Consider the following 13,251-nt stretch of genomic DNA (forward strand, 5'->3'; position numbering starts at 1 on the left):
GCAGTGGAAGTATTACAGTAAATAGTCTTTATTTGCTGAAGAATACTAAAATTTTTTAAGGTGACCTTCCTGTCTCGTCTTTTAGCACATTTCTCTCTTAACAGGATGTTCCACAAGCATTACTGTTTTCACAGGCATGGAACTGCCACACATCTTACTGAAGTGAATGAGACTTGCAGGGAACTACAATCTTACAAAATATTATTAATTTTTTGTTAGCATAAATGGGAGAATATTATTACCTCATGTCTGATAGTCTCTTTTGGTAAAGCTTCTATTACAGCAAGAAGAGTTTCTAGCCATGCATTGCTGACACCTGTTAGAAATGGGTTATATGTTATGTTGTACATATAACGAGTATAACAAAACACACATCAGTTTTACAAACAGTTCTCACTTTTTACACGCACCTCTTCAAAGAGCTATGTATTTAAAAGCCACTAAATTAACATCAAGACTTCAAACTAAGAAGTAGGATAGGTGAGAAGCAAATTCTGTCCCCATTTGTTTTACCTTTTCAATTCCTGTACAAAAAATAATAACGTTCCTTTTTGTTTTGAAAAGATAATGTCCCTCATTTAGAAGCACATCCTTTTCTTATGCCCACTGAAACTTCCTAGCTTTACAAGAGGCCATTTTTTTTTTCTTTGTATCCTAAAAATGATGTCAAAGAAGTTACGAAAAACTAATCATTGCAGAAGAAATGTCAACCATCCTCCCGCCATTTTCTCCGTCACAAAATTCTGGTACTTCAGTAGAAGCTCGGACTCAGTAACAACTTCAGGACTTAGTCCTTCAGACAAAGTGGTTTTGTATGCTTCCAACAGAATTACATTTAAATATCAGTATGTAAGTGGTCAGCATGAAAAAATCTTTTCATTCATGCAAGTCTAGATACAAAGTCACAGGGATTGCACTCACTGCTTTACACAGTATTGTATGGTCACTAAGGAAACAAAACATACAGAAGTAATCAATCATCAGCATGGTTGTACAGCCCTGACCTGCATCTCTGTGTTCCAGGTTCTGGAGAATGATGTGTAGGAAGGAGTGCGAGTATGTATGAATGGACACCGACTCCTCTTGCAGAACAGTCAAAAATGAAACAGCAGCTGTTAACTGCATTTCCACTCCTGCAACATGCAGCACCTCCTGTATAATTACAAATTACATCAATTTAGAACATGAGGCAGAAATAAACTGAAATAACATCCAAATTTCTACTTTAAAGAGTGAATATGCATCAACCTAGGTAAACTACAAAATTGGCTATAAAATTATTTTCTCTTAATAGAATTACTTGGAGATATTCAAACCTCTTATATTATAGCATGAACCTTTTAAGAAAAATCAAGTTAATTTTTTTTGTACTTTCAGTTTCATCAATGCATATGTGTGGGTTTTTCGAATTTACAAAATGAGAGGTAAAAACAGACCAGTCAACAATTGCACTTCTGTTGTTTACGCACATGAATTAAAAAGAAATATTTCATTCATCCAGTGAGAGATACTAAAATAGCAGAAGGCAATTTAAATTTCGTCCCTTGCCAACTGACATGGGACACAAATGAAAATATGTGTGTGTATATATATATAGTCTTAAGGATAAAGCAAGATATACTAGAATATTTATCTAACTCAGCATTTACTAGTACTTAGCTTTATCATAAGAATATAATTAATTAGGATGTCTTTAAAAGCATCAATTCAAAAGTTAAACAAAGATAATACAGGAATGAACTATTACTGAATTTTTTGAATGAAACAAAAAGGAAATTTAAATTTCAGATTTAGGAACATGCCACAGAGCTTGCAGGATGCAATCTATGACATAGCATTCACTGTAAGTATGTACATATCTATCAGCTAGGTGAACATTCCATTTGTTTACTTCTCTAAACATATCTATCTCATAAGAAAATAAAGTGCATTATTCTACTTATTCCAAACTCAGTAAAAGCTTAAAGCCCATGCTTCCTATTTAACACTTTATATATGTGGTTTTGTTCCTTTTTTTAAAGTGCTTGAGATGAAAGGTGTTTTCTCAGAACAAATGTCAAAAATCAACAAGTTGATATTTTAATTTTTTTAAAAAAATCAGCCTAGACCAGATTAAGAAACTATTCATTATACACCTAAATATTATATAGCAGAGGAATTTTGCTGAGAAAATACAATTTGCAGAGAACAGCTGAGAAATTATTTAGTAGACTTTATTTACTTCAAAGTAAAACAAGTTTTCATCACACAAATGTCAACCAGTTTGTGTGTGCAAATGTATAACTTTTAGATTATCTGATTTCAAAGAGAATCATTACTTATCTCTCAACAGCTGTCTCAGTTCACAGCCTTGTATACTTGTAACAGCATTCTCTGTGCCCCTGCTCCCCCAAATGAAAAAAAGAAACAGCATTGCACAGCTTACCAATCCAAGTGTGACAAAAATATTTGCATTTGATAGCCATGAAAACCGCCCTCTTGTTAACTCCACAGCCTATCTCTGTCCTTGTTCCTCCATTGTTATTACAACAACCACATCTAAGAATAAGGATACCTACTAATTCTCTAATCTGAACGTTTCTGAGATCAGAATACCTGTGCATAGTTATGGGATTTTGGCTTACACTTGTTCAAAAAAACATCCCCAAAATAATCAAAAGAACTATATACACACTATAGATGCTAAGATACCACTGCAGACCAGAACATAATGGAGGTGAATTCAATTTTATGTTGATATTCACTCTGTACACAATGCAAACAAGGTTACTTACCATCAAATAAAGTTTCCAAATAGTCTCCTCCACAGATCCACATAACTCTGGATAATCATGTGTGTGAACACATTCTCTGGATGTGCCTCCTCATGGACCTCGGGAGACATTGAAATGTAAATTTCTAGATTGCTTACACACCTGCCTGCATTGATGTTTGCACTCAGAACTGTACAGTTCCACATATGAAAATGTATGGGTCTCCCCTTGTCATTCCAATTTCACTGAACTCAAGTTGAGAGACTTAAACTTACTTAATATAAGTTTGTTTATTTAGAAAGTAATGTATTTTTCTACACATGGATCCTCCACAGATTCTCACTTTGGAGGAAAAAAGCTTTTCCTGTCTATCTTAATCAGACAAGCGTATTTAATGAATTTAAGGGTAGTAGCATGTTCTTGAACTATCCTAATGTCTACAAGTTAAACTCAGGCATCAAAACTTGCAAAATTTATAAAGCCTGGCTTATTCCACTAATTGGAAAACAGAAAATTTGCCTCTAGTTTAATACATTTTATGTCCTGCAGCAACTGAATTCTCTTGAAAGAATGCTGCAAGCAGAAACATAGTCAATCATTTTAGTAACTGCGTTGATATGACAGAAATTTTCATTTAGGACTAGAAAGACACAGGAATAATGGAGATTACAGAAACTCAAAGGTACAATGAGGATGAACCTTAAAATCAATGTTAGGTATAAGACAGGGTGAAAATCACCCCACCTCTTCTTAAACTATAAAATCTAGGAAAAAAGAAAAGCTTTCAAGGGGAGACTGATATATTAGGAAAATAAGTAACTGTGAAAATGAGTTTGGAACTAATCAGACAGCACCGAATAAGGCTTGATGCATACACTTCAACAAGAGTAGCCATATTTTTCTGCAATTACAGCATTTGGAAAAATCTCTTAGTCAATCAGATAGATACCTGCAATCTCCCTCCACTGCTTCTGGTGGCACTGCCCAAGGATGGAAAACAGGGAAAATACTACTAACATCATTTGAAAGGAGCCATTTGGTGCACAACAAGAAATGCTGAGAAGAATGTCTCAGCCTTCCCTAATCTGCATTTCAATGACTTCCAAGGTTCATGAGGAGGTGCATGCAGAAATCCAGAGAGTGGGGATCTCTATGCAAAAGAATCCATACAAGGATGCCACTTAATTTTAACTGTAGAATTTAAAAAAATATTTCATAATCTCATTTCTATGTTAATATCTAAATAATACACAACATATCTGTTTTATTAGCATAACCAAAATACTGACACTTAATCATTATTTAGATCTGGCATATTTATTGACATATTGTATGTTTGATTTTGCTCATCTCAGACCTAAAACACTTATGTTAAATATATAAAGGGTCTTTGATATAATTTTAATTTAATTAGTTTTTAAGGAATGATAAGCAATTTGCATATATCCATTTCTATATTTATTTATAAAAGTAACCAGGTTTATTAATTCCTCACAAGTGAAATAAAAATTTGTAATGTATGCAGCCAGAACATTCCTTGCATTTATTTCTTCCTGTATCTGTTTTATCCTCAGCTCTAATAAAAAAGATATTTATTTTTGCTTTTGGGTTTCTGCAAGTATGCTAAATAAGTACACTGTTTTCCCTACCCAGTTACATGATGACAATACTTTCAGATAAATAGCACCCTGAGAATACTATAGAAAATACTATAGTAACTCATGTGCAAATTTGAATTCACGTATTATTTTTCCCAATCTACAGAAATGAAATCAAGTGCAGTAATTTAAATCAGATTATTTCCCTGCAACACCAGATTACATTTGCAAGACTCTAATCACAGTTGAGTTCGATTATGCCTTTATAGACTATCGCAGTTTCCATTCAATGGTTAGGACTATTCCTCCAATAAAAAAAAGGACAAGAAAAAAAAAAGAGGTCAAGTGGTTAATGATGCCAAATACTGTTTTGTAGTTTTAAAGTGCAGTGAACATGGGTACAACAGAACTGTTCTATTACAGATTAAATTAATATTAGATAACAGAGCATCATTGAAGAACCTGCTTTATAAGAGTATAGCCACAGGAAGAAATTCAACTCTCATACATTCCAGAAATTTTTATTTTATAAAGCTTAAACCTGAAAGGAACACTTAGATTTAGACTGACTGTGCTGGTTTTGGCCGGGATAGAGTTAATTTTCTTCACAGTAGCCAGTATGGGGCTGCGTTTTGGATTTGTGCTGGAAACAGTGTTGGTAACACAGGGGTAGTTTAGTTCTTGCTGAGCAGTGCTTACACAGAGTCAAGGCCTTTTCTGCTCCTCACACCACCCCACCAGCGAGTAGGCTGACCTACTTGCAAGGGACAGCTGACCCCAACCGACCAAAGCGATATTCCATACCGTATGATGTCATGCTCAGCGTATAAACTAGGGGGACAGCTAGCCAGGAGACGCTGCTCAGGGACAGGCTGGGCATCAATCGGAGGGTAGTGAGCAATTGTTTACATTTGCATCACTTGTCTTTCTTGGGTTTTATTTCTTTTGTTGTTGTTGTTGTTATTTTCCTTTTCATTACTATTATTATTATTATTATATTAATTTCCTTTAGTAAACTGTTCTTATCTCAACCCACGAGCTTTCTCACTTTCACTCTTCCAGTTCTCTCCCCCATCCCACTGGGGGGGGATGGGATGAGGAGTGAGCGAGTGGCTATGTGGTGCTTAGTTGCTGGCTGGGGTTAAACCATGACACTGATCTCATTATATTTCACTCTTTTACCTCTGCCTTGAGCCCATTAACTTAAGTTTCATTTAATTTAACATCTAGGAAGGCATTCAGTTTGGATTTAAATGACACTGCAAGATGAAAAATACACTACTTTTCTCAGTTAATTGCTCAAAGATTGATCAGATTTATTAAAATTGTCTGCTTCATTTCTAATATTTCTGTCTTCAATTCCTAAATCCTCTTTCTTCATATACTGTTTTCAGTTGAATGTCCTTTAATATTATGCAGGAAGATACTTTCACAAAGTAATTGAATACCGCCTGATCTAAACACACTGAGCTCCAACTCCCACCATAGAGTTTCCAGGCCCTAGGCCCTGATCATGCTAACGAGACGAGAATCAAAAACTCTATTCTATATTAGACTTTTTATTAAAGACAGGGAGGCAAAAACTACCACTTATCCACCCCCTGACAAATAAGGGTAAAAAAAACCCAGCGTTCCTTATTACTCCTTCATTACAGGAAGAACTCTGCTCTCAAAGCAGAAACACCAGAGGCAAAAATGGATTCAGCATGTTAAACAGAAAATAATAAAAAAAAACCCAACACTTTTCTTGAAGCCAGTAGGTTTGTTCAGGAAAAAATGCATTATGAATGTCAGAATAACATGTGGTAGTAACTGCAGAAATTTGGTGTCAGTTAAAAGGTTTTCAATTTGCAACTTCAGGTCATTCTTTTTCTCAAAGTATTTTTTATACACATATATATACACATTTAAACAAAATGTCTGTTGACCTGCATCTTCCAGCACAGAACATGATAACTAGAAGTACTTTAATGTTTTCTGAACAGTCTGTCAGTCTATACTAGTCCACAGTTCTGAGGACATTCTTGGCCATTTGCTGGATTTAAATAATCAGACAAAAGTTCGAACAGCTCCTAAGAAATATGAGTCTCCTGGAACCACAGAAGTCTCAGGAGATAATATGAAGTTGAAAGGTGATGTCTGATATTCAAAGAATCACAGAATGGTTGAGGCAACGCTACAGGCTTGGGGACGAGTGGCTGGAAAGCTGCCCCGCAGAAAAGGACCTGGGGGTGTTGATTGACAGCCGGCTGAATATGAGCCAGCAGTGTGCCCAGGTGGCCAAGAAGGCCAACGGCATCCTGGCCTGTATCAGAAATAGTGTGGCCAGCAGGAGTAGAGAGGTGATCATGCCTCGGTACTCGGTGCTGGTGAGGCCGCACCTCGAATACTGTGTCCAGTTTTGAGCCCCTCACTACAAGAAGGACATTGAGGTGCTGGAGCGTGTCCAGAGAAGGGTGACAAAGCTGGTGAGGGGTCTGGAGCACAAGTCTGATGAGGAGCAGCTGAGGGAACTCGGGTTGTTCAGTCTGGAGAAGAGGAGGCTGAGGGGAGACCTTATTGCTCTCTACAATTACCTGAAAGGGGGTTGCAGAGAGGTGGGTGTTGGTCTCTTCTCCCAAGTGACTAGTGACAGGACTACAGGAAATGGCCTCAAGTTGCGCCAGGGGAGATTCAGGATGGATATTAGGAGAAAGTTCTTTACTGAGAGAGTGGTGAAACACTGGAACAGGCTGCCCAGGGAGGTAGTGGAGTCACCCTCCCTGGAGGTATTCAAGGAGCGTGTGCATGTGGCATTGTGGGATGTGGCTTGATGGGCATGGAGCTGTGTGGTGTGGGTGGGTTGTTTTGGTGTGGGTTGTGGTGTGTTTTGTGGTTTGTGGGTGGTTTGGGTTTTTTTGGTGTTTTTTTTTGTTTTTGGTTTTTTGTTTTTTTGTTTTTTGGGTTTTTTTATGGTTGGACTTGATGATCTTACAGGTCTTTTCCAACCTTAGTGATTCTGTGATCCTCTGGAGGTCATTTTGTCCAATCCACCTGCTCGAGCAGGGCCACCTCAAGCCAGAACATGTCCAGGCAGCTTTTGAACACCTCCAAGGAGGGAGACCACAACCTCTCTGGGCAACCTGTACCAGTGCTTGGTCACCCTCACAGTGAAAAAGTGATTCCTGATGTTCAGAGGGAACCTCCTGTGTTTCAGTTTGTGCCTACTGCCTCTTGCCCTGTCACTGGGTACCACTGAAAACAGCCTAGCTCTGTCCTCTTTGCATCCTCCCTTCAGGTATTTATATACACTGATAAGATCCCCCTCCAAGCCTTCTCTTCTGCAGGGAGAACAGTCTCAGCCCTCTCAGCCTTTCCTCATAGGAGAGATGCTCCAGTCCCTTAATCCTCTTCATGGCCCTTCATTGTACTCTCTCCAGTATGTCCATGTCTCTCTTGTACTGGGGAGCCCAGAACTGGACACAGTGCTCCAGGTGTAGTAGAGTAGAAAGTGGAGTGGAGGGGAAGGATCACCTTCCTTGAACTGCTGGCAATGTTTTGTCTAATGCAGCCCTGGGTGCTTTGCAGCAGGGGCACATTGCTGGCTCATGTTCCACTTGGTGTCCACCAGGACACCCACGTCCTTTTCTGCAAAGTTGCTCTGCAGCTGGGTGGCCCCCGGCATATATTGGTGCATGGAATATTACTGAGTACATCTACCACATGGAACTTAAGACTCCTCTGCAGCAGGGCTTGCATTTAAATATCGTACAGAAGAGTATTTGCTAAGTAATCATGTTAAGACTACATAATCATGTTAAGACTACATACATATTTGTTCCTCATCTTTCAGTCAATCAATTCATAACAAATGAGGAGAAAATAACTCATTAAATTAGTTTTTCACAGATACTGAATTGTCCCCTGAGCAGCCTCCTTCTTAAGATTAGGAGACAGAGGGAGGATTCAGTCTAAGACCAATTCCATAGGCAGTAATAAATACACCAAGTATTTTTTCTTAATGTGATATCTTTTCTGGAATTCTTTTATTAATATAATCTTAGGGTAGCTGCCTTAAAAGTGGGAAAAAAAAAAAAGCTGAGAGATATATATCCACATAGCTTTTCAATAAAAGAAGTAATTAATTTCTTCTTCAAAACTTCAGCAAAGAAAACAATGAAAAATAAATGAGAATTTAGTGGAACAAACATGTATAATTTTCACATTACTAAATTTGCTATTTAGTAATCATCTCCTTGGTAGATAGAAAACTGTATAACATAAGCATGTGACTCGGCCATCTCACCTTTGTTACTAATATAATTATTACTTCCTTACATCTGGCAATGAGATTCTGATACAGATATAGCAAGAAAACTCACAGCAGCTACTACAGAAGACTTTTTCCTCTCATCCCTAAAGTGCTTGAGATAGAGAGGACAAGGTAGCTGAGGAGATTCTTAACATAACTGAAACTTTCAGTTCAATGTATTTTAGACCGTCAAATTCATATTTAGCTTGAATCAGTAACTAGTTAAACTCTTGCCGCCTTTCTGAAGTAAGTGATCTAAATACTCTCCTTAAGCATTAGTTGTTTGCAACAAGAAAATAATATTCCTGTTGGCAAACTGTGTTAAAAAGGGAAAGAATTTTAATTTATACAGGGAAAAAAACCCTAAATTCTAGAAAGTATCCTGGTAAAATCATGACTGAATCACACTACTGAGAATGTCAAACATCTCCCTAAAAATGTATGGGGAAACTGGGTGTGTCCATAAAATTATGAACACAGTCAATGCTTTGAAAATAAAATTTCTACAAGAAACCCCTGTGATTTTTACCTCTTCTCCCGTAGAGAGCGCATACATTCAAACAGCTTCTACAGCAAAACAGCTACTAACAAACACAATGTTCTTTTAGCTGACAATTTGTATAAATTAGAACCAGGTTTATATCAAAGTGATCAATTGCATAAGACCAGGCCAGAGACTGTTCTAAATCAAAACTTTGATTTAATCACATAAAAATTGTCAATGGTATCAGTAGAAGACTGACAATACACTGATCCAATGAAAAAAACCCTCAGAAATTTGCTGTTACCAAAATAAACTTTCAGATATTCTGATAGACAAAACCAATGTATTTTTCCACTCAGCTGGTAGCCTTAAAAATCACTGAAAACCACTCTAACAGGCAGGCTAATACAATCAAAGTTAATTCCTGTGGCAGTCTTACACAGAGCTGTTAGAGTTATTTAGAGTTATTAAGCTTTGCATTTGTGTTTGTGATGCAGTTTGTTCTTATTTGGCTGAAGCTGCTCCTTAAACCACACCTTAAATTAACTTTTTCATTTCTTCTAGGCAAGGGGTCATACCTGAGCAGAGTGGAAATACGGAGATACTTATGTTACTTAAAATCATAGACTCATAGAACGGTTTGGGTTGGAAGGGCCCTTTAAAGGTCATCTAGTCCAACCCCCCTGCAATGAGCAGGGACATCTTCAACTAGATCAGATTGCTCAGAGACCCATCCAACCTGACTTGAATGTTTCCAGGGATGGGGCATCTACCACCTCTCTGGGCAACCTGTTCCAGTGTTTCACCACCCTCATCATAAAAAATTTCTTCTTTATATGTAGCCTAAATCTACCCTCTTTTAGTTTAAAACCATTACCCCTTGTCCTATCACTACAGGCCCTACTAAAAAGTCTGTCCCCATCTTTCTTATAAGCCCCCTTTAAGTACTTAAAAGCCACAATAAGGTCTCGCTGGAGCCTTCTCTTCTCCAGGTTAAACCACCCAAATATCCTTTATACAAACATGGAAGGAGATTGAGAATATCAAAATGAACCATTATGACTGGCTGGTCCTCAAAAAGAGTTCTCAAAGAGATGTCAAAACAATGGTAAATCTTCAGACTATGTAAATAGTATTAATTCTGCTTTCTTTTCCTGTTGCAACATTTTTCAAAAAATACAATACCTGCAATACTTCGTAAAGTCAGTGAATTAGTGTAGAAGATCTACTGGACATACCTCTCCTAAAGAGTGAGTTTGCAATAAAAGTGGGATTTTTTTGCCTTTGTTAATATACTTAAACTGGCAGAAAAAGATACATTCAAACCTCATAACACACAACTTACTCTGATTTTTGGTAAAACCCGACGAAGTGTTTCTGCAGGATTCTGTCGCATCAGAACTGGAAGGTTTGCCACCACACTTGTTCCTTGGATATCCTGGCCAGAGCTTACAAAAATATATACATACAGTACATTACTATCTACAATGGTTATAAGCTCACAGCTTTCATTTAAAAAAAAAAAAAAAAAAAAAAACAAAAAAACAAACCCAAACTACCTAGGTTCTTCCTATAATAAGTCGAGAGGCATTACTTCTTTTGTATAATATGTAGTAGAAAACAACATTACAACAATATCAACCATAAAATCTGTTATGTATCATTTCTAATATGGAATGTTCTAATTTTTAGTGTAGCTTTGGAAAAAAATATAAAATGTTTGAAGATCTTTTCAAACTAGATGATCAAGTAGTGGTTTTGTGGAAGCTTTTATATTATAATAACACAAGTGATAAAGCACAGAAAGGGGATAAATAGAAGATATAAATGAAAAATACACTCAACATACAACATTTTAACAGAAATCTACCGTTTTTTCCTTTTTGTAGGGAAAACATTCAGATGTATAATCAGATGTATGTTGACAAACATTATTAAAGAAGGATGCAAAAACTTGGTTAGATTACAGATCTTGTACCCTTCTCTTCATCCTGTTTCTCTCAATGGTATCCCACGATTGAAAAAGGAAAAAAAAAAGCAGGATGGGAGGGAAAGGGTAGGCAGCAATGAAGAAAAGGTATGAGATGAAAACAAAAACTACCCAAGTGGATAAAATCCTAGAACAGAATCAGAAAGAGAAAGGGTCTGGATGCCAAAATAAAACTATCAACACATCCTTTTTCCTGCTTAAATGCAATAAAATAAATTTTGCTAAACAAATTCATATTTGTTCCAACAGCTAAGCAGCCCATTTTTAAATAAGCACACAAAGGTCAGCTGTACACATCTAAGCATTTGTCTTAGTGTGACCATACAATTAAATGTACAGTATTATTATACCCATAATTTTAAAAGAAATTCATAGTAAAACGACTTCTAAACAATTCCATATACCACTCCCCATCCTGTCATCATTCCAAATTTTCTTAGTGAAACACACGAGCTCAGGAAGGGGACAAGGTACATAAACTGGTCACAGGACAGTATATTTGCACAACCACATTCCATTTTTTTTCTGCCTCTGAACAGAAATCACTGAAAAGATCTTTACACATGCCATTAATGCTCTACATCATCCTCAACATTCATGTCTTTCAGAAGAGCAAATGAAATTACAGGTACAGTCAAGCAGGCCATTTAGATCTATTTTGCTAAATGCATATAAATGTGCTTTTAAAAATGAGGATATGTTTGTACAGTTAGCAAGAAGCAAAAGTAAAAGCTTTGGCTAAGATCAACAGAGACTAAAATACACCAACAGAAATATTGTAATATCCTACTGTTAAGATTTTTTTTTTCTTTGCACTTTATAATTTCCCAGTGAAAATATTCAAACAACAGTTAGGTATCACCAACATTAATTTAATCATGTTTAGCAAACTGCAATTTCAGTGTATTTTTGGAAAAAAGTATTCTTCACTATCATTGCAAAGATAATTTTCCATGATAGAAGGCAGTACGTTCTGGAAGTTTAAGTACAGGCTGGAAGGCAGGAATTCAGGAATTCAAATCCTCTTTGCAAGGTGGAGAGTCACACACACCCTAGTTCACTTCTGTGTTAGGTTTCCATTATGCAGATGGGTGTAATTACCTAACTCACCAACTACAGACTATCACTCTATATAAGGGTCTTAAACATGGGAAAACCTCTGCCCCAGCAAAACCTTCCCCTTCCAGAAAGAGTAAATCTTGCTATGGCATATATGTCTCATTTTTTGTACAGCATAACACAAAGTGCCTGTAATTTCAAAGCATGTGTCTAAAGCATATATGATGGAATTAACCTAATCTTAGATTGTGTGTGTCTGCCTCTAAGATAATTTCCCTTTAAAATCAATGGAGAGAAATTGGCCTCAATAAAGAGCAATTTATCTCAGCCTATATAGATGAGATGGACAGTGTCATTGAATTGCCTGTTTCCCTCTACCACCTATAAAGGCAGATACAAAGACTAGCTCTCCTGCATGTACCTGTACTGTAATTAAATGATGGCTTCTGCCACAGAAACACATTACAAGCCTTAGTCCTACAGGCATTCACATTTATCCATAACTTCACCATTGCAAGTAGTCCCATTGATTTCTCCCCTAGTAGTAAATTAACATATTTAGAAATGCTTGTGTGATTATAGCACCTAACTAATATAACTAATTTGGGACAAAATAAAACATTCCTACTTCCCTGAGTTCCAGAGCAATCAAGAAGGATCCATTGCAAACTTAGTCATGGCAATAACTGTTCTAAATGGGTGCTACACACCATGAATGCCAGGAACCTGTATTTTTGTCTTTTTTTTAATGGACCATATACACCTTAAATATTACAAAGGTAAGAACCCAAATAAAAGAGTTATCATAAATTCTAAGATGAGTAACAAGTGAGCAGAAAGCTGTGAGCACTGTGCTAAGGTTATCACACATGCTGCCATCAGGGCTGCAACATTCTGACCCGCTGAGCAAAATTTGTGAATCATTCCCAGAGCAGAGACTTCACCTTTATTGCACCTATACATTTACAACAAAAAACAGTGAATAAAAATCACAGCTGGGTATGGAGGTCAACACAGATGAAAAAAAAAAATACACTGAAATTCACAATATCAGAGTGTAATAACAAAAATATTTT

The 13,251-nt window shown here is 36.7% G+C and overlaps 1 protein-coding gene across 1 annotated transcript in view; it reads right to left on the minus strand.

The window, feature by feature from the left end:
• Nucleotides 1–13,251, minus strand: part of PPP4R4 (protein phosphatase 4 regulatory subunit 4) — a 72,140-nt gene that overhangs the window by 39,023 nt on the left and 19,866 nt on the right. The window contains exons 3-5 of the mRNA XM_059819452.1: nucleotides 10,472–10,574; nucleotides 1,005–1,152; nucleotides 243–316 (exon numbers count right to left, since the gene is read on the minus strand). Coding sequence (XP_059675435.1) covers nucleotides 243–316; nucleotides 1,005–1,152; nucleotides 10,472–10,522 — 273 coding nt within the window. The 5' untranslated portion in view covers nucleotides 10,523–10,574. The remainder of the gene's footprint in view (nucleotides 1–242; nucleotides 317–1,004; nucleotides 1,153–10,471; nucleotides 10,575–13,251) is intronic.

The sequence above is a fragment of the Gavia stellata genome, chromosome 7 (genome assembly GCF_030936135.1).
Source record: "Gavia stellata isolate bGavSte3 chromosome 7, bGavSte3.hap2, whole genome shotgun sequence".
In the NCBI taxonomy this organism is placed as follows: Eukaryota; Metazoa; Chordata; class Aves; order Gaviiformes; family Gaviidae; genus Gavia; species Gavia stellata.